We start from the raw sequence: 23041 nt of genomic DNA, 5'->3' as shown, positions 1-23041 counted from the left end.
TACATTGCACTGCGCATTCCTTTATAGAGTTGTAGGTTATAAAGCAGGCCTGTGACGCATGTAATGTCGTTCCTCTTTTCTCTCCCTAGCCACCCTCTCTTCCCCTTTACTCTCTCTCTCTCTCTCTTTCTCTCTCTCTCTCTCCCTCTCTCGGAATTCTCCACTGTCCATAATACTATCTATACGAGCAAATGTACCTTGAACAAACAATTAAAAAGGGGAGGGTGCAGGCAGTTACCCCGAAAATAACACGTGTGAGCTTGTAGATCAGCTATGTTCGGCACACGACACCGGCACGCAACAACATATGAATTAACATAATATAATATAATATAATATAATATAATATAATATAATATAATATAATATAATATAATATAATATAATATAATATATATATGGATTGCAAAAAATATATATATTAACCAAGGAGAGAGAGAGAGAGAGAGAGAGAGAGAGAGAGAGAGGGTGTGGGACTGGGGGAGGTGGTGCTACACCAGGCAACCCAGCATGGTGAATGTTCTGACGGAAACAGGGAGAACAGACCCTGGCACAGAGAACGAGAGGGAGAGAGAGATGGAAAGAGTGATGGAGAGAGAGAGAGAGAGATAGAGAGAGAGATTCCCTGTGTCCCTAGTGGCAGATGGTAGCCTGCCACACCAACATAATGGCATGATATGCCAAACCACTCTCTCTTGTACAAACACATACACGCATGCATGCATGCACTGCACTGCGCGCACACACACACACACACACACACACACACACACACACACACACACACACACACACACACACACACACACACACACACACACACACACACACACACACACACGCACACGCATGGACGCACACACACACACACACACACGCGCACGCACACACACTTGACAATGATGTCCAACTAACGTTATTGTTCTGCTAACACGGTGTTCTATACAACATGAGAGGGAGTGGTATGCTGTGAGATGTTGGCATGGAGTGCTGTGGTCGTAGGCAGCCAGGCAGGCAGAGTGCCACAGATCCGGTCCTCGTTTGATAGCGGGATAAATAGTGGCTCCTGTACATTTGGTGTATTTTTAGGTACAGGCTGTTCAGTTTTTGGCCTTATTGTCCGGCAAAAATGTTAATTAAAATTAATTAGCTCGAAGCCAATGGATCTGACAATATGTTGCCAGTGTAGCAAATTATTAACATTAATTATACGTTGTTTTCTGACAGCTGCAGACCGTTGCTTGGTTACAGCCATACCGGTAAATATGGCAGAGCAATGCATTTGTAGAGATTCTAGAGATCTATAGCAGTGGTTCCCAAAAACCTTTTTAGCCTGAGACCCAAAAGAGAAATGAGACATTTGCCCTCGACCCAAACTAGTGAAAATAGCAGATCTACAAGCACACAATGCGTCGCTTCGCACCTTTTTTTAATGTTTTGAAACCCATGGACGGGTACACATTAAAGTGTATTACCCCCTCAGGCCGGGAACACATTTTTGTGTATTACAGTATGTACAGTATGTAGTACAGTAATTTTTGAAAAAATATTTTAAGTTTTTGTGATTTTTTTTCTATGAAAGCGAAAGGTGTAAATAGTTTTGGAAATTTGTTTCTAGCTGCAGAGGCTGAGTAATACGTTTTCCAGAAAAAACAGGATGTAATTTTCAAATCGGACTTAGGTCTATAAGGCTTTATTCAAATCGGACTTAGGCCTAAATGGATTAAAAACAAAATAGGAAACAAAAAATTAAGGAACCCATAAAAATGTGTCCGAAACCCAAAAATGGGTTCCGACCCAGTATGTGCAGTGGTTATCAAAGTGGATTCCAGGGACTCTGTGGGTTTCTTATGGGGGTCTAAATTGACCCGTACAAGTCTGTAACTCTGACAGTGTACAAATGGAACCAAATGGCATTTGGTTCCATTTGTACACTGTCAGAAGAATTAAGGGTAGACCTTGACATTTGAAAGTTTGAGAAACACTGATCTATAGTGATGTTATCAGGAAATATTGGTGATTCTTAACCTTATCTTGATCAGGCCCCACGTGAACATCTTGAAAGCGTCCGCAGCCCACCCATCGGACCACCCCGGTGGGGTGGGCCTCAAGGTTTTAAAGAAGAAATACGCAGATTGTTTTTTTTTTTCAACAAACAATTTGATATTAATATTATATCAGCAATACAATCTTTGTGTTTTGTCAATTATATGGGGCCCTGATACACAGGTTGAGAATCACTGCATTAGAATCACCAATCACAATGCGACTGTGGCATGATAGCATGCAACTAGAATTCATACCGTTCAACTAACAACGAATTAACGATCAATAACGTTCACACGCCCATACCCACACGCACGCACGCACACACCCACACACACACACACCCACACACCCACACCCACACACACACACACACACACACGCACACGCACACGCACACGCACACACACACACACACACACACTGAGACCGGAGACTCATTCCTAACTCTGGTGTGCTTTTACCTTCCATTCAATTTCCCAAATAGCAGGAGGGGGGAGGGATTTGTTTTAATACTGGTCTATAATAAGACACTGAATGAAGTCCAATCAATCGTGGAGATGACTCCTCTACTGTAGGAGCAGAGCAGGGGGAGGAGGTGCTCTGTCTACAGGGGCGTCACACCAAATTCTGGGCCCTGGGTACAAGGATTCACTGCGGGGCCCCCATGAATGTTAACTATTGCGCGGCACCGAGTGCACCGAGTGCCGCGCTGCAAGCTTGTAGATCTGCTATTTTTGAAAAATTGTGAAAAAGTGTGCAAGAAACCCATGTTTCCATGTCAGTGATGCTCAAACGTTTTCATGTGAAGGACCCCCAAAATGATATGAATTTGGCCACGGACCCCCGTCTCAAAATATTTAGTTCCAGGGATTCTCCCGGAAGCAAAATTTGAGTTACAAATGTCTGCTTAAAAAAGACATATTCAAAGATTTGCACACATTTTCACGACTTTTCAAAAATAGCAGATCTACAAGCTCGCAACGCGGCACTCGGTGCCGCGCTGTGAGCTTGTATATCTGCTATTTTTCAATAGCTAAAGTTACTAGGGCCCCTCCACCTTGGGCCCTGGTAACTCAGTCCCACTTTCCTACCCCTTGTGACGCCCCTGTCTGTCTACAGATGCAGGAAGGAAGAGGAGGAGGTTGCCAAGTGAGCCAAGCGAGCGAATAAATTAAGAGGATTTTGGGGAGTGGAAAAAGGAGAGAGAGAGAGAGAGAGAGAGAGAGAGAGAGAGAGAGAGAGAGAGAGAGAGAGAGAGAGAGAGAGAGCGAGAGAGAGGGAGAGAATAACAGGGAGAGAAAAAAAGAGAAACAAGAATAAAAGTGGTCGAAAAAGACAAAGATTATGAAGCACGAGGTACTGTAGGAAGTGAGAGTGAGAATCATGGAAATTCTTAGATTGTATTTATTATTTTTTCAATGAATGAAAATGTTTTCTTTAAATTGTTTTATCCATTTAGGCCTAGAATTGCTTTAACTATTGAAAAATAGCAGATATACAAGCACACATAGATAGATAGATAAATTAAATAGATAGATAGATAGACGGACAGATGGACGGACGGATGGATGGATGGACGGACAGATAGATAGATAGATCATCAATCTTATGGGGTGCTTGTACTTAATTCAAACTGTTCCTCGAAGAGCTTGTAGGTTTTCTATTTTCAGCGTGCGACACCACTGCGCGAAAAAGTATAAACCAGTCCTTAATTTCTAAATGGCCGGCAAAGTAATGTTCTCTCGCCATGTTTTTGACTTGGCCTCATTGTTGTTCGATTTATGTATACCTGTTTTTTGGAATATCGATCCAAGAAGCGCGCGGGGGGGGGGGGGGGGGGGGGGTGATGACTCATGCCCGACCGGGGGCCTGAGTCACTAGAGGGGAAAAAGTGGAACGCTGCAGAGCCACTAGGCGGGCAGCGAGCCACTCAGCTTTATAGACGCCCAGGAGCGGGAAGGCTAGCAGTGCCAACGAGATGATGCCTCCACACTCGAGCCAAAAACACTGAATGACTGAAGGCTATTTTAGTTAGAGGGAAAACAGGAAGAACCCTGGAGGAATGAGGAAATTAAGGGGTGGGGGGGCACCCTGCTTTATGAACACCCGGGTGCTGGAGCTGAAAGGGTGATTCCTGTGTCTGGCTGGCTCGCCAAAACGATGGTGCCCCGAGACTTAAAAACAGCTGAAACGCGTTTCTGTATTTCTTTCAAGGTCAAGTTCATGACTTTAGTGCTCTACATTGGTGAATTGGTTTGAGGCAAGGTGTCAGGGACGTGCTGGGCCCCTGATTCAGCCCGGGAAAAAGAGTTGCAGAGGCCCTCATTGCGCGCTATAGAGAGAGATCTCTCTCTATAGCGCTGCTGCTACTCAAAGATTTGCCATTTCAGATCATGACAAGTGACAAGCCAGTGGGCCAATTACCTGAGTTATATTTCGTTGTTGGGTGGAAACCTTGTACGTCCAAAACCGTTTGTTTTGTATTTATCATTTTAAAAATGATTTAAACTAGTGAAAACAGACGATCTACACCGCGAGGCGTTGTGTGCTTGTAGATCTGCTGTTTTCACTACTTTTGTGCGACGGCCTTGTATGATGAAGCAGGGCTTTGCTTTGCGAAAAAATGTATACATTTGAAACTTGGAGATACAAGGTTTCTGCCCGACAGTGACGATTTTCTTTGTTGGCCGCCCAGCCCCCAAAATGGAACGAAGGCCGACATTTTATTTGTATTTTTTTCCTAATGGCCGGCCTGGACCGGCCGGGAATGAACCGGCCGTTCGGGAGTTGTCCCGCTTTTCCCAATGGCCAGCACGTCCCTGCAAGGTGTTAAAGCAAGCAATGAGACATTTTTATGAACAATGGTGAATCCAAGAAACAACCAATGGAGAGGGGGCATGGAGTGTTGAGTGTGTTATTGTGCCATTGAGCAAATGTTGACACAATGATGGGATAAAATAGAGCTCATTGTGTTGGTTTAGATATGGCCTATAGAGAATAGCTAACATTTTCCACTCAAGGGGTGACAAACCTGCGCTTTATGTGGGACCTTAAACCTTGAATTAATATCAGTGGCAGAGCTGTTCTGTTCTTTGTTTAGGTATATTCGATGAGACAGTGGCTTAGATATTCTACCTCCCAGCTTTCCTACTGTCTGGTCTGTGTGTCTCCAACACAGTCCAACTCTCAGCTTTCCTGTTTACTGTCAATATTCCAGGATGACCTCCCACTTGGGTAATGACGCCCCCTGGCGATCATTCAGAGAAACTACTTCAGCTCCCGTACTAACGTAGGTAGGAAGGGCCTGTCACTCAAACCGGAGTGACCCGCCTCCAGGCTATATAAGCCCCCGGAGGCGGAAGTAACATCCTCTTTTCACTCTCTGCGATATCACATTCAGATAAGTTGAAACTCAGCCTTTGTATTTTATTCTTCGCGCATTAGCCTAAAGCGGTGGCATTGGAGTCGCCCACCGGCGAGTGTAGAATTATACCCGTACTTAAGAATAATTATTCTTGTCCCGTCCTAAACCGACGGTTTTCTTTTCTATAACAAAGAAATTTACCGCTTGTTCAGGCTTCTGCCCGAACCAAGCGTGGCCTAGCTTTAGCCGTTAGCTTGTTAGCTCGTCAGCTTCCTTTGTTAACGTTAGCTACACTGCTTCGCTATGAACCCTCTTGCTTTCTGCCGAGGGAATGTATGTTTGTTCTGCTGTTAGCTTGTTAAGGCCTCTGCCTGAACCAAGCGTGGCCTAGCATTAGCCGTTAGCTCGTTGCTCGACAGCTTCCTTGTTAACGTTAGCTACATGTTTCGCTATGGTCCCTCTTGCTTTTCTGCCGAGGGAATGTATGTTTCTGCCTGAACCAAGTTTGGCCTAGCTTTAGCCGTTAGCTCGTTGCTCGACAGCTTCCTTGTTAACGTTAACTACACTGCTTCGCTATGGTACATCAGTTCCACTGGCTAGGGCAGGCCTCGGAGCCTGCGCTCCACCAGGAGGGCTTAACGCTCTGGATCCTACAGCCCAGGCTGTCCGCCCCAGGCGGCCCGCACCGATAGTCAAGGTGCGGCGCTGCCGTCCGGGGCACCGCTTGTTCAGCAGCGCGCCTTGGTCAAGATGGCGCCAAGCGACGTGAGACACCGCCTGCCGTGCAGCCGACCGCAGCTAGCTCCACTGTCACTGGAGCTGGCGGGTCTGGCGGAGTTACCGCGAGGAAGGTGACTAAGAAGTCTAACAATATCCCTCCGGTGACCATTTCTCCTACGGGCGCGGTGCCTAAAGAGTAGCGTTGTGATGTGACCGTCGGGGACGTCCCCTTCGACGTGAACTTTAACAAAGCAGTCCGATCCTTCAGGCGCGAATCGGACCTGAGCTCCAGTCAGAGCTAGGGTTCGTACTCAGGATACTCTGAGGACGAGAAGGAGGAGGACATGGCGGAGGAGGATGGCTCTCGCCCTGTCTTTACAGTGAAAGGTAAGGCCCCTGCGGCGCCAGCACTTCAACTGCCCCTCCACCCGCCAGTCAAGCGGGTGGAGCGGGTGGAGCGATGGCAGAGGACTTTGGTTTTCTGCAACGGAGATGTTGGATTCACTAAAGCGCTACAATCCTCATGGAAGTTACACAAGCACAATCTTTTCTGGGTTCTGTCAGACCCCAGTATAGAGTGGTGGGCACGACGTTTATTTTCTGTACCCCGCGTCGGGGAAATGAAAATGAGAATGTCGATGTATATGCCTCCTGTGTCCCAGATAGATCTGTTGAAAGAACAAAGTCTGTTTCTGTCCAACTCTATTGCACTAGCACAGATGACTCCATCTTGCATGACTCCTGTAAAAGTGTTGAAAGTCCTGTCAGGACTTTTTAATCAATCAGGGGTTTTATCAGCAACCAGTATTGTTAATGTCAAACATTTATATGGTTCCTCTTACACGCGAGGGGAATATCCCTCGCGTGAACAATGCAATGAATTTAACGATGAGTCACTAATTCTGTCGGCCTACTATGAGCCCTCGTCACGGGACAAGCATGAAGGCCATAGCGCAGGTATTAAACGTAAAAGTTCCTCCCCTGTCAGGGGAGAATGCTTTAGTTGCGGACATTGTAGAGGGGGATTGTGTTGGGGCAGGGGTCCGTGGTGTCACCCGGTTCCCCTCCCCCCAAACGAGGACGTTTATTTTCCCCGCGTCGGGGAAATAAAAATGAGAATGTCAATGAATATGCCTCTTGTGTCCCAGATAAATCTGTTGAAAGAACAAAGTCTGTTTCTGTCCAACTCTATTGCGCAGACGGCTCCATCTTGCATGCCTCCTGTAAAATTGATGTAGTCCTGTCAGGACTCCTTTGTCAATCACAGGTTGTGTCAGCAACCAGTAATTTTATGTCAAACATTTAGATGGTTCCCCTTACACGCGAGGAGAATATCCCTCGCGTGGTCAATGCAATGAATTAACAATGAGTCACAAAATTCTGCCGGCCTACTAATGAGCCCTCGTCAAGGGTCAAACATAAAGGCCTTCCCCGCGTCGGGGAAATGAAGATGAGAATGTCAATGTATATGCCTCTTGTGTCCCAGATAAATCTGTTGAAAGAACAAGTCTGTTTCTGTCCAACTCTATTGCACAGACGACTCCATCTTGCATGCCTCCTGTAAAATTGATGTAGTCCTGTCAGGACTCTGTAGTCAATCACAGGTTTTTTATCAGCAACCAGTAATGTTATGTCAAACATTTAGATGGTTCCCCTTACACGCGAGGAGAATATCCCTCGCGTGGTCAATGCAATGAATTAACAATGAGTCACAAAATTCTGCCGGCCTACTAATGAGCCCTCGTCAAGGGCCAACATAAAGGCCTTAGGACAGGGGCTAAGATAAATGCATGCCTCCTGTAGTAATGATGGAGTCCTGTCAGGACTCGATAATCAATCACAGGTTTTATCGGCAACCAGTAATGTTAATGTCAAACAATTATGTGGTTCCTCAAGCGCGCGAGTGGGATATCCCTCGCGTCGACAATATGACTCCTTTATGCATGCCTCCTGTAAGAATGATGGAGTCCCGTCAGGACTCTTTAATCAGTCAGAGGTTTTATCAGCAACCAGTAATGTTAACGTCAAACAATTATATGGTTCCTCATGCGCGCGAGTGGATTTTCCCTCGCGTGAGCGATGCTATGAATTTAACCTTGAGTCAGAAATTCTGTCGGCCTACTATGAGCCCGGGTCAAGGGACAAGCATAAAGGCCTTAGAGCAGGTATTAAACGTAAAAGTTCCTCTCCTGTCAGGGGAGAATGCTTTAGTTGTGGGCGAGTCTGTTTATCAGTCGAATCGCTTTGCTCTTCCTGTCGCTCTATCGAGCGAAAACCGAACGCTTCCGGTTTCACCGGATACGGATTCGCTAGCTCCCCGCTTCCGGTCCGGCCGCAAAAAAGCTCCGCTAGTCAAGCGGTACAATCAGAAGGTGTTCCCGCCTTGCGGCCTATTGAACCCCTGCGCTCCGCATCCGGGTGTTCCGGATACGGATACGCAGGTTCCCCGCTTCCGGTCCCGCCGCAAAATAGCTCCGCTAGTCAAGCGGTACAACCAGAAGGTGTTTCCGCCATGCGGCCTATTGAACCCTTGCGCTCCGCATCCGGTCGTTCCGGATACGGATACGCAGGTTCCCCACTTCCGGTCCGGCCGCCAAAAAGCTCCGCCGTCACGGAAGCACAGTGGTGGGGTTTCTCTCGCTCAAAACACGCTAGCACGCTGCGCGCGCCAGTGGAAGTTATGCAACCCGAGCCATTGGGTATTTCGAACGATAACCAGGGGTTACAGGTTACAGTTCGCAGACATACCCCCGCTTTCGAGCAGGGTTATTCATACCAGGGCGCGTGGTTTAAAAGCAAGTCTTTTGAGAGAAGAGATCAGCTCATTGCTAAGCAAGGGTGCTATAGTGGAGCTGGACAGGACCCAATCCCGCATGGGATTTTGGAGCCGTTATTTCCTGGTGCCCAAAAAGGGGGGGGGGCTACGTCCCATCCTGGACCTAAAGGCACTAAACGTGTACCTGAAGAAATACGTTTTCAGGATGCTAACTGTACCCACCATGTTACGGTCGGTCAGGCAAGGGGATTTCCACTGTTCAGTGGATCTGAAGGATGCTTATCAGCACGTCCAGATTTATCCCCCACACAGGAAATTCCTACGGTTCGCCTTCGAGGGTCGCCTGTACGAGTATACAGTACTCCCTTTCGGTCTGTCACTGAGCCCGAGGGTTTTCGTGAAAGTGACCGAAGCAGCCATCGCCCCGCTGAGACAGCAGGGCGTCAGGTTGGCGACGTACATCGACGATTGGATGATTTCAGCGAGCTCCGCCCACGAAGTGGCGCGTCACACACAAGTGGTTTTGGCTCACCTGAAGGCCTTAGGTTTCATAGTCAACCACGGCAAGAGCATGCTGACTCCAGCAAGTCGTCTTACATTCATTGGGGTCCTTCTGGACTCATCCGACATGTCGGCCCGTCTCTCAGAGGAGAGGGTGGACAGGTTTCGGGAATGTCTCGACTCTTTTCAAGTGGGCCAGGAGGTCACTTACAGGAGTTGCATGGTACTGACGGGAATGATGGCTTCCGCAGTACATCTGTTGCGTTTGGGCAGGTTTCATATGAGACCTTTTCAAAGATGGATGTTATCCCTCGGGATCCCGCCCTCCTTGAAGTACAAGAAGGTTACGGTTTCCCCTTCCTGCGCGATCGCCCTGTCTCCGTGGCTGGTGGAGGGGTTCCTCACCAGCGGAGTCTCGATTGGCGAGGTGGTTTCCCGCAAGTCGATCACGACAGACGCCAGTCTCAGTGGATGGGGAGCCACTTTCGAGGGGCGCACAGCGCAGGGGCTTTGGCCTCTGGAGATGAGGGGTCGTCACATCAACTATTTGGAGTTGATGGCTATACTCCTGGCGCTCAAGCATTTCGAGCCTTGGATTTTGCATTGTCACGTCCTGGTCAGGACAGACAATACGACGGCCATGTTTTATGTCAACAAACAGGGGGGCCTGTCGTCGTTGCCACTGGACCGTCTGGCTCGAGAATTGACGGTTTGGTGCTTGTCGCGCCTCAAGTCGATCAGGGCCTTACACGTCCCAGGTCTCCTCAACAGCGGAGCAGATCTCCTGTCCAGGGGAGGTCCTCGCTACGAGGATTGGTCTCACCACCCCAGGGTGGCGAGCCAGATTTTTCGCAAGTTCGGTCAGCCAGTGGCGGACCTGTTTGCGTCAGCGGAGAATACGAAGTGTCCGTTGTTCTTCGCGGTGAAGGGCAGTCCTCCCTTGGGGTTGGACGCCTTAGCGCACACGTGGCCGAGAGGTCTACTGTACGCGTTTCCCCCCTTCGACTTAATCCGACCCACTCTGGAGAGAGTCAGGAGGTTCGGTCTGGAGATGCTCCTGGTGGCTCCCTACAAGGGCACGTGGAGATCGGCGATCGCCCCTCTCCTTTGCGAACCGGGTTGGCAGCTGCCTCAGTGCAGGGACCTGTTGAGTCAGGCCAGGGGGGAGATCTTCCACCAAGACCTGCAGGTCCTAGACCTGTGGGTTTGGCACGTGAAAGGTTAAACCTGCTGGCAGCCGGTTTTTCTTCTGAAGTGGTTGCTACCATTCAGAGTGCTAAGGCGCCCTCTACGAGGGCGTCTTATGATGGAAGGTGGAATGCCTTTGAGGACTGGTGTGAGTCGCGTGTTCCACCTGTGGTGGCTCATGTGGCGTCAGCCCAGGAAATTCTGGAATTTATGCAGAACCGCTTGAAAAGTGGTCTGGCATTTTCTACCCTTAGGGGGTATTTGGCGGCTATTAATGCCTGTCACCTGGGGGTGGCGGGCAAGGCACCTTCTAAAGTCCCGGAGGTCATCAAGTTCATGCAAGGAGTTGAACGTTTGAGGCCGGTGACTAGGTCTTTGTTCCCAGTTTGGGATCTGCAGGTGGTTCTAGGGGGCCTATGTCGGGCTCCCTTTGAGCCGCTTGTAGGGATGCCTTTGAAACTTTTGAGTTTCAAGACGGCTCTTTTGCTGGCTTTGGCCACGGCTAAAAGAGTTGGTGACCTGCAAGCTCTCTCGGTGTCTGCGGAGTGCATGCAGTTTATGAACAATGATCTCAAGGTGTTGCTCAAGCCTCATCTTAAGTTTGTTCCTAAGAACATGGTGGTTCCTAAGGAGCCTGTTGTTCTTCTGGCTTTTCATCCTCCTCCGTTTGTCTCGGTGGAGGATGAACGGCTGAATTGCCTTTGTCCTGTCAGGGCATTGAAGGCCTACTGTGACAGGACTGCTGGTTCTAGAGCTTCTTCTCAGCTCTTCGTGGAAATGGGCAATGTTCTTGTCAGAAAGCCGGTGTCTAGACCCACTCTTTCGAGGTGGATTGTGGATGTTATTAGGCTGGCTTACTCTAGTGCGGGTGTGGAAGTGCCGGCGGCACTTAAAGCCCATAGCACTAGAGGTGTGGCTACTTCGTGGGCACTGGCAAAGGGAGTCTCCGTTCAGGAGATTTGTGTTTCGGCGAATTGGTCTTCGCCTTCTACCTTTGCAGCCTACTATCACCTGGATATCGAATCCTCTTCGCTAGCGCATTCGTTTCTGGGTGCAGTTGCCTCCTCTACGTCATAGAGGAGTCGGATCTTCCCCTCCCACAGGTGGGCATGTAGCCACCTGGGGTATTTTGGGGGGGACCCGGTGTTTTCCTTATATAGTGTGTCTTACTTATAAGGCGGACTTGTCCTTTTCATTTAGTTGAATGAGGCGGACTTCGGTCTATCAGGGTCTCTCCTTATTTTCTCATGCCTTCACACCCAGGTCCGGTGGGCCTGGGACCTTCTGGGTGATGGGTCACGCCCGTTTGGGCTGTGCTCACCCGTATGAGGGGTGTGTGGGGGTATGAGAGTAGGTTGTGGCTTAGAGGGGAGTTTAAGAATCCCAAGTGGGAGGTCATCCTGGAATATTGACAGTAAACGGTAGGTTCCGTACGGAACCATTGTTTACTTAGATATGGAAGGATGACCTCCCACGTAATGCCCCTCTGTTTCACTGAATGTGGCAGAGAGTGGTATTAAGAGGATGTTACTTCCGCCTCCGGGGGCTTATATAGCCTGGAGGCGGGTCACTCCGGTTTGAGTGACAGGCCCTTCCTACCTACGTTAGTACGGGAGCTGAAGTAGTTTCTCTGAATGATCGCCAGGGGGCGTCATTACCCAAGTGGGAGGTCATCCTTCCATATCTAAGTAAACAATGGTTCCGTACGGAACCTACCGTTCTCTGTCTCTCCTACACTGTCTATTTCATCTCTCCTATTCTCTGTCTCTCCTAAACTGTCTATCTCAGCTTTCCTATTCTCTGTCTCTCCTACACTGTCTACCTGAGCCGTCCTACTGTCTGGTCGGTATCTGTCCTACACTGTATCAGCTTTCCTATTGCCTGGCTCTCCTACACTGTCCCCTTTCAGCTTTCCTAAATTGTCTGGCTCTGCTACACTATCTACCTCTCAGCTTTCTTATTATTTGGCTCTCCTATAATGTCCTATAACAGAGCGGCAATCATAACTGCGGTGTAAAGTGGCAATAATGAAACTGCAACTACAGGGCAGCGCTCTGTGTTTTCGTCTATAGCAGGGGTCAGCAACCTTTTTGAAATGAAGTGCCATGTTTTTATTTTTATGGTCAGTGTGCCATGTCATTGACAACATACATTTTAATGACGCGCCATCAAGAATTCAGACATATTTTGATGGTAAGGACATTGTTATAATGATCATTAGCAATAACCCACCTATCTCCCCGATTCCCTCCCCAGTCAAAGTTCAGAATTTTAATGAACGTAGAAGTATGTGCACAATGTAATTTTTCCTGCAAATTAGGTGACTTAATTTGATTGACCACATTTAAAACAATATTTGATTTAAAAATAAAAATCCTCACTCTTACGTACACTTCTGCAAGTGTGCCAGTGATCACCCTCCCCTGTGCCAAGGTTGCCTACCCCTGGTCTATAGTCTGTCTCTCATCACTGTTTTCCCGTTTTCTGTCTCTCCTACACTTTATCCCTTTCAGTTTCCCTACTGTGTTTTGTGCTTGAGAGTGCATGCATGCATACAGCAGTGTTTTTCTATGAACCATATTAACGCCTTTAATCAACATAAACACATACAGTACACAAATTCCCTTGCATACACATTCACTCACATTCTCTCAATCGCTCTCTCTCTCTGTGTCTCTCTATCTCTCTCTCTCTCACGCACACACACGCACGCACACGCACGCACACACACACACACACACACACACACACACACACACACACACACACACACACACACACACACACACACACACACACACACACACACACACACACACACACGGTTTGATCCCATCAGGTGATCAGGTAAAAAGGTCAGTGACCTGTATCATTACAACCTCCATTACAGCAATCTATAAAACAGAAGCGAGATTTACGGTTCACTTGCTGACACAAGAACATCAGCATCACCTTTATATGCCAGGTCCACATCTGGCACGTGTTCTGGAGAACATACTGTATGCAGCCAGGCTGCCCACATGTCCCAATCAGCCAAAAAAAAACGTCAGTTTAGTGTGAGTGTTAGGGTTATAGCGTCGTGGGACCCATCTTTGGGTCGTGGACCAAGTTTTATCTCCTTAAATAATTGCAGATCTACAAGCTCACAGCATGGCACTGAGTGCCGCACTGCAAGCTTGTAGATCTGCTATTTTAAAAGATGGTGAACATTTTAATTTGACCCGATTTTGACCCGATTCTAAGTGTCTTCTAAATCCTTCTAAGGTTTTTTGAAAAACACGTTTCTACGTCAGTGGTTCTCAAATTATATGTATTTGGCCGCCGACCCCCGTCTCAAAATATTTTGTATCAGGGACCCCCCAGAAGCAAATATTTGAGTTACAAATGTTCACTTTAAAAATTAGATATTCAAAGATTTGCACAAATTTTCATGTTTTTTCAAAAATAGCAGATCTACAAGCTCGCAGCGCGGCACTCGGTGCCGCACTGTGTGCTTGTATATCTGCTATTTTTCAATAGTTAAAGCATTCTATAATTCTAGGCCTAAATAGATTAAACAATTTAAAGAAAAAATGTTCGTTCATTGAAAAAATTATAAATACAATCTAATAATTTCCATAAATAAATGTAAACCCCCCCCCCCCCCCCCCCCCAAAACAGTTAGTGTAAATAGCAGCACAACCTCTTTGCATCCTTCTGTTCGTGTCCTATATTTTCTCACATAAGATTTCTTCTGTAGATTTCTAATGGAATTCAAATTCTCAATGACAATGATGCTCCCCCCACTTCTCGCTGTCAGCTTTGAGTGTAATCCTTAATCTCTGCATCTAATTCAGGGTCTCATTGTAAGAGCTGAAGTGTTTCTCCCAGCCTGTGGAGTCAGAGTGCAGCGCTAGTTTGAGCATGGGCCTATCCACAGCACTCGGCTAGCTCGTTAGCGCAAGCGGCATGGCTTAATTATAGGATAGCGTATGCTAATGTTGTTTCTTACCGTGAATGACGGACTGTTTCTTCCTTCTTCATGTATACACTGTACAACGCACCCGTCCTCATTAGAATTTCATAAAAGCCTCATTTTAATGTTGTTCTAGGGGAGTGAATTTAATGAATGGCCTGATGAAAGGGAGATCTGGATTCAGGGAGAGCTGAGTACATGTGTGTCTGTGTGAAAATGGATTCGGAGAGATCGGGGAGTACATGTGCGTTTGTGCGGGGAAAAGTGCTGGATTGTTTATGCAGGAAAGTGAGTGCTTTTCACTTTGCTTTAACCTTGTGTCTTATTTTGCGTGGATGTAGAATGTTTCTTGGATTCGTTTTAATGAGCTCGCTGTCTCTACTTGAGATCTCTCTGATCTCTACCTCAATAGCGCTCTCTTTGTCACTGTCCCTAGACAGACAGAAAGACACACAGACAAACAAACTGACAGTTCATGTACCGGTATGTGTGTGTGTGTGCGCGTGTCGTGCGCGTTTGTGTGTAATTAAATGTAATACTTTAATAAGACATAGTCATAAATGCAATTATAATTAATAATAATGTAATGGATGCCACTCAAAAGGGCTGAGTTTTCCGCTCTCCCGCAGACCAGGCCCACTTTGCCAAGAGACCCTGTTCTCTTACATTCTTGTAAGTATCATTTGCGGTGCCCCTGGTATACACTGGCAGAGCTACCAGCACAGGCCAGCCTTCACACTTATAATTAGTCCCCAGCATTTAACAACCACTTAAACCAGAAGAACTATATTTTGAGGGACAAACAAGCTCACAATGCAACCCCAATGACCGGGTCAACCAAGCATATAGGTTTAAGTGGGTTTAAAAGTGAGGTTAAGTGGTTCACTCATCCTAACCTTTAGGCAGCAGCCATTCTCTTGTGCCTTTGGTCAAAGAAGGGCAGGAATACGTCCCTACCATGAATGTCTTCTGGTGTGTGAGGAAACCTATGTGAACAAGCACACTGGTAGGATTCCAACCCACGGTACTTTTTAACGCTGTTGCTGTAAGGCAACAGCGTTAAAAACGTAGACACTGTAATCCAGCAACAAAGCAACAAGCAGGCTTCACAACATAAATGCACCAAAACCCAATGCAAAACCACAAATGACACATTGATACTGTACAACATTTAATAAAACAAGAGAAGTTGGGGCTCCCAGGTGGCTCCCACTAGTAGAAACTCAGTCCTTGTGCAGCCGGCCAGGGTTTCCAAACTGACCTGAGGCTCTTCCCTGCACGTCCTTCCCATCTCTCTCTCTCGTAATCTCCTTTCTTTCTCCACTGTAACTGTCAATAAAGCAAAAAAAAAATATCTTGTTTAAAAAAAAAGGAGAAAAAGATTTAAAAAGAAAAACAGCTGCACTTGTCTGCAGGTTTTAATGTCTGAAGTAAACTTTTAAAGTCACCAAGGGATTAAGTGCTCTAGTTTCATTTCTGGAGCTGATTCCAGGACTATGGAGCATATAATAAAACTAAAAGCCATCCTCCGACATTCTGCGGACATGTAAAAATCAGACATGCTACTTTTGTGTTCAGACAGAGCTTGTGCTGGAACGTTGCTGTCAGCCTACGGAGAAGGATGTGTTTTGTTTGATATAGGATTCACATAAGATTTTGGGAAATAATTGCTACTGTAGGTCGCAGTTTACTATGTTGAACGGTCACAGCTTGTCCCTATCTCTCTCTGTCTATAACGCCTGACACTTTGTCGCTCTGACATCATGCTCTGACGTCACTGCAATGTGATGTCAGGGAAACCACTCTAACAGAATGGGTTTGCCGCTCTGGCTTCACTGTGATGTCACAGTAACAGAATCACTTTTATGCCCATATACAGTATGGAGTTCCCTGATGTCATCCATATTAAGCCTATATCTAACAGGACTTCATATGGGAATGCCCATATATGGAGGCCACACCACATCGGCCACATACCACACTAACGGCTGGTTCTACAGACAGGGATCTCCATGTATGGGCATAAAAGGGTATGATGTCACATCATAGGGCTTTCACATAACAAATAACTGAGTAAGCATGTTTGGGCTCTCACAGCATATCTCCATATACAATACATGGATCTCCATATACACGTATATGGGTACCAGTACCAGGGGTCTCCATATATGGGTAACTGGTCCGATATACATCACTGGCCAGATTGGCCAAGTCGCATGTCGCCCTGAGGAGTCTTACTAGTTATAATCATTATAAAACAGATGTATGATCTAAAAAATAAATGATTAGGTAAACAGAATCTGTTTGCTGACTGTTGATAGGTGTTTTGTCAATCTCTATTTCCTCAAAACTAGATTTCTGTTAGTTTAACATTCTGTCTCTCTCCCCTGTCTGTCTGTCTGTCTGTCTGTCTGTCTGTCTGTCTGTCTGTCTGTCTGTCTGTCTGTCTGTCTGTCTGTCTGTCTGTCTGTCTGTCTGTCTGTCTGTCTGTCTGTCTGTCTGTCTGTCTGTCTATCTATCTATCTACCTATCTCTCGCTCACTCTCAATATCTCAGTCTCTCTCTATCGCTTACTTCTATTTATTTTAGCTTTTCCATATACATATACGCACACACACGCGCAGCCACACATGGACACACACAAATACACGTCTGTAATACTATACTCAATCAACATCATAGGAGGTTGATTATATGAATGCAGTTTCCTTTGCCCTTTTTAACACCAAAAATGTAAGAATGCATAACCAACTCTGACCTCTAACACAAGCCTAACTACCCAGATTTCATGAGGACCAGAAGATTTGTCCTTCCAATGTCTATTTCTCACATTCTACCATACTTGTGTGTAAATTCGGCCCTAACAAGTAGTAACACACACACACACACACACACACACACACACACACACACACACACACACACATAGGGCTGTCACAATTATTACATAATTGTCTAATCGTGATTATTTGACATAATCGCGATTATTTTTCATAATCGTCATAATCGTCTCCATGTTGAAAAATGTTTATATATAAAAAAATATATATATATATATAGTGGAAATAGCAGATCTACAAGCTCACAACGTGGCTATTTACACTATCAATGTTCTTTTCTAAGTGTAAAGTTGTCAAATATGTCAGTAATTTATTTGTATATTTAGGTCATGTGTCCTATCTACCATGTGGAACTTAAAAGCCTAAAAGCCAAACAGAAATGTAATTGTCAACCACAAAAACACAATTAAATCGTTAATCGCAATTATTTGAGTGACAAATAATCAACATGTAAAATGTCATAATCGTGACAGCCCTACACACACACACACACACACACACACACACACACACACACACACACACACACACACACACACACACACACACACACACTTCTCTCTTCCATGGTGCCCCAGTCTCTCCCTCTGTTCTCGCATGCTCTTGCAGTAAAAGAGCAGCTGTATGGAGACACATGGAGGGCTGGTGGAGAACAGCTGTCTGATGCGGTAGAGCACAATAACCTTCTGAAGGAGGGAGGTGCACTGCACACACTAAAATCCATACTGGCAATTTGACTCAGAAGGGTTATGAAACCTGAGGACCAGTGTTGTTTTTGACAGCAAATGGAATAATAATTTAGTCACCTGAAAAGTTTTAGTTTTAGTCTAATTTTAGTCAACTAAATATCATGAGATTTTAGTAGACTAAATCTACAGTTGATTTAGTCAACTAAAATGTATTTTGGCAGGCCTTGATGGCATCGTAATGACTGATTTTACACTTGGTTGCATGCTGAAAATAGCCGATCTACAAGCTCACAATGCGTCGCGCTGTGACGCGTTGTGAGCTTGTAGATCGGCTATTTTCTAGCCTCGTAAACCAGTCTCTCTTAAGATGGGAGGAGTCAGTTTACTAGGCTAGCTATTTTCAGCAAGCTACACCTGAGAGCAACCAAACATAAATGACTTTCTCCTCCACTAGTCCCTCCCTTAACGTTTTAGTCTAGTTTTTATTTTGTTGACGAAATTGTCAATATATTTAGTCTTAGTTTTAGTCATCACAGTTTAGTTTTTATTTCGTTTTTATTTTGTTTTCGTCAGTGAAAAAAACACAGTCGACACACATTTTTCGTCATAGTTTTAGTCGACGAAATCAACACTGCTGAGGAGGACTTTACTGTGTGTGGGAAGAGAGTACGCAAAGTGACAGTGGTAGTTGTACTCTACTTGAGTATTTCCAATTTCCAATAGTTTTACTCCACTACATCTCGGATCCAAATATTGTGCTTTGTACTCTGCTACATTTATTTGAAAACTTTAGTTACTAGTTAGTTACTCTGCAGATATAAAATATAATATTATAAAACATACATTAATCCACTTCAGCCCTATTTTATACCTTGGCTATTTGAAAAAAAAGCCGATCTACAAGCATCGCATCGCGTTGTGAGCTTGTAGATCTGCTATTTTTCAAACATGTTGTATTTTTACTTTTGATATTTTAAGTTAATTTTGATGCCAATATACTTTCATACTTTTACTCAAGTACATTTTGAATTCCAGACTTTTACTGGTAAGGGTGCCCTGACACCAAAATACCTAGAGTGGAATCCGCCAATGCATTTCAATGAGAATGGAGTGTTTTTTGCAGAAATCCTTTACCGCTCCATTCTCATTGAAATGCATTGGCGGATTCCACTCTAGGTATTTTGGTGTGTGGGCACCCTAAGGGTGCCCTCAGACCAAAATACCTATGAGAGTGGAATCCGCGTTCCGCCAATGCATTTCATTGAGAAGGGAGCGTTTTTTGCAGAAATCCTCTGCTGGCATGAAACCGCTTCACTCTCATTGAAATGCATTGGCGGAACGCGGATTCCACTCTCATAGGTATTTTGGTGTGAGGGCACCCTTACAGAGTATTTCTAGTACATTGCAATATTGATACTTTACTTGAGTAAAACATTTGAGTACGTTTTTTCACCACTTAAAGAGAGGACAGAATATACGGAAAGTGAGGAAAAAGATAGATTAGGTCGGTGGACAGTGGGGATACAGGAAGGCAGGAAGGAGAAGGGGGGAGGGCGGTGGGGGTGAGGGGGCCCACCGGGGTGGGACACAGTGAGAATCATGGCTCAGAAAGTCCTGTGGCGACAACAGCATGTGACCTCTTGATGACCTTTGGTTACTCTCCGCTACATCCAGGGAGAGAGATAGGGAGCTGTGTGTGTGTGTGTGTGTGTGTGTGTGTGTGTGTGTGTGTGTGTGTGTGTGTGTGTGTGTGTGTGTGTGTGTTGGGTGATGTGTGCTGATTGGTGCCTTGACATTTATGCACATGTGTTTCATCTGGTGCTATATTTGTGTGTGTGTGTGTGTGTGTGTGTGTGTGTGTGTGTGTGTGTGTGTGTGTGTGTGTGTGTGTGTGTGTGTGTGTGTGTGTGTGTGTGTGCGTGCGTGCGTGCGTGCGTGCGTGCGTGCGTGCGTGCGTGCGTGCGTGCGTGCGTGCGTGCGTGCGTGCGTGCGTGCGTGCGTGCGTGTGTGTGTGTGTGTGTCCGTGCGTGCGTGCGTGCGCGTGTGTGCGTGTGTGCGCGTGTGTGTGTGTGTGCACGCGTGTGAGTGTGAGTGTGAGTTTGCATGTGAGTGTGCGCACGTGTCCGTCCGTGTGCTCCGTGCGCCCACAATTTTGTGTGTATGTGAGGAAGTTTACCTGTGTGTGCCATCAGCCTCAGAAGGTTTGCTACTTTGTTTGGGGATGGGTCCAACAGGCCCCGCAGGAACATGAGGCCTGCTCCTCTGCCAAACCATTGGACATGTGAGCTGTCCGGCTTGTTCCGCTGCCACTGCTACTGGGATTTGTAGTTTTTTTTTCTTTTCGTTTGTGTGTGTATTTTGTCATCATGGCCGATGTGGCAGGGGAGGAGGCTGTGCCACCCAATCTTTGTCAGTGAGTATAAGCTCTTTTGGCTTGATATGCTTTGTTGCATGCTTTGTAATAGATCTACAAGCTAACAATGCGTGCGCTGTGACAGGCTGTGAGCTTGTAGATCGGCTACTTTTGGTGCGCAACGTTAGGTGATCTTTGCTGGGAAATGGAGCAGGCAGCACTCTCTCTTCTGCGTTTTCTTTATTGAGACAGACATACTCACATTTTATTAGATTGTCCAGGTCTGCCTCATTCGTTGTATTATATTATTAGTAAGACAAGGCAAGGAAAGTTTATTTGTGCAGCACGATTCAAAGTGATTGAGGCATGAAAAAAAGACGTTTAAAGAGACATGAATATAAATCAAGTTGTGGAACTCAAACCCACGCCACCAGGGGACACAAACCTCAGGTTAGTGTTTTGCAGAAGACATGGCTTTGGTCATTCTTGGCTGTTCTCTCCATATCTTATAGTTTGAACTGAGAGATGAGAGGTGGGTCCGTCACTGGTCTGTCTTACTTTATAGCACTGATGTCCCCCCCCCCCCTCTCTCTCTCTCTCTCTCTCTCTCTCTCTTTCTCTGTCTCTCCCTCTCTCTATAATAAATATAGTAGAGAGAAACACATCTCATGGTAACCAGGTTCAGGTTAGTTAGTGGTCAGTGTGGGCCATGATCCAGAAAAGCTTTAGTAGAAGCACGTAATGGGCTCAATAGCAGGGACAAGCGCAGGGTTTCCTTTAATGTTCTCTTATTTCCGCACAGCGCCGTCGGTGTGGTGTGGAAACCTTTACAATCGCGAGGCGTTGTAGATCTGCTATTTTCACTACTTTTGTGCGACACTTTTGTATGATGAAGCAGGGCTTTAATTTACAAAAAAAAACATACAAATTTGAAACTCAGCGATACAAGGTTTCTGCCCGACAGTGACGGTATATATATTTACGATGGACTGTACAATGGCTTTACTTTCTATATGCGAAACCACCGAACAAATGTCAGCTAGCTAGTCCTTTCATCTATCACCTTTCCTTAATAGTTTAGCATTGTCTTGGATCGTCCTCGCCTGAACCTCAAAGACACAACGGAGCGACTCTCGTTCAGATGGTGAATCCTGCTCTAATCCTACACTGTGTGTCTCCACAGGGGCATCCAGCAGCAGCTGTCCAGCTACAGGGAGACGGTGGTGCGTCAGGCCACCTCGGCGGCGGGCTCCACGCACCGCGACGACGCCCCCACCTGCGGCATCTGTCACAAGACCAAGTTCGCCGACGGATGCGGGAACCTCTGCTCCTACTGCCAGACCAAGTTCTGCGCTCGCTGCGGGGGCCGAGTCTCGCTGCGCTCCAACACGGTGAGAGAGAGAGAGACAGACAGACAGACAGACAGACAGACAAGACACATACACACACACGGCCTTCTGACACATACAGTATATAGACTCTATACTGTATGTGTCTCTATATTATAGAGTATAACTGTACACAGTCTTTGACCCAGTCTTTTATCAATCTTATCAATCATCAGCTTTGCAAGCTCGTAATAATATATACATTCACACTTGTTCTCCTGACTTCTGAGCGGCGCAAACCGCTCCTACATGTGTGTATTGGAACGGCTCTCCATGTGTGCAGATCCGTGAAAGTAACTGACGTCACGGACCGAACGGCCCGTACAAGGAGATCCGTACAAGGAGATATGCACGTGTGCTGTGTTAGCAAACCGCTCACTTCGCACCGGTGCGATTTTTTAAACCAAATATGGTCAAATAAAACATCAGGAGATTTTGGCATACTGGATGATGTCATTGGCTGACCATCTGTAGACCAGCTGGTGATAATATATACAGTCACACTTGTTTTACCAAAGAATATTGTCATATATGGTAAAAAGAAAATAAGGAGATTTGGGCCTACTGTGGCTGATGATATGTAGACCAGCTTTGCAAGCTGGTAAAAAACATTGCCGATTGTTAGTTTGTGTGTGTGTGCGTGGGTGTGCATGCGTGCATGTGTGTGAGTGTGTGTGACCCATGGTAGCTGGTAAAGGTTAATTGGGCATTAGGCTGTGCTGTGGGGCCGGGAGGAGGTCTCCGTCTTTCTGTCTATGGACCTCAAGGGGTCCAAGCTGCCCTATACACACACAGCAGGGGGCACCTGCTGAAGGTGTGTGTGTGTGTGTGTGTGTGTGTGTGTGTGTGTGTGTGTGTGTGTGTGTGTGTGTGTGTGTGTGTGTGTGTGTGTGTGTGTGTGTGTGTGTGTGTGTGTGTGTGAGAGAGACTTTCTGTGTGTGCAGGTTGTATTTTTTGGCTGTGTGTTGGGGCCTCCTCTTACATACTGTAGATGAAGTCACTCTCCACCTTTGCACGCGCATGCCTTTTCCTCAACATCACCACCAATTGTGACATTTAATGATCACAAAGATACACACCTGCACACTATACACACACAATGGAATATCTACAGTCGGAGAAAACTCACAATCGTGCACGCACGCACACGCACACACACACACACACGTTCAAATGATTGTGACTTATATTTTGTCTCTCTCTCTCTGTCCTTTCATC

General features: G+C 46.2%; 1 protein-coding gene across 1 annotated transcript in view; it reads left to right on the top strand.

The window, feature by feature from the left end:
• rims1a (regulating synaptic membrane exocytosis 1a) overlaps window positions 1-23041 on the top strand; it is a gene marked incomplete at both ends in the record, with an annotated part of 137708 nt that overhangs the window by 22417 nt on the left and 92250 nt on the right. The window contains one exon of the mRNA XM_080740637.1: window positions 21619-21826. Coding sequence (XP_080596763.1) covers window positions 21619-21826 — 208 coding nt within the window. The remainder of the gene's footprint in view (window positions 1-21618; window positions 21827-23041) is intronic.

The sequence above is a fragment of the Nannobrachium achirus genome (genome assembly GCF_963921795.1).
Source record: "Nannobrachium achirus genome assembly, chromosome: 13".
Classification (NCBI taxonomy): domain Eukaryota; kingdom Metazoa; phylum Chordata; class Actinopteri; order Myctophiformes; family Myctophidae; genus Nannobrachium; species Nannobrachium achirus.
Note: the sequence above shows the minus strand (reverse complement) of the source record. Positions and strands in the feature narration are given on the sequence as shown.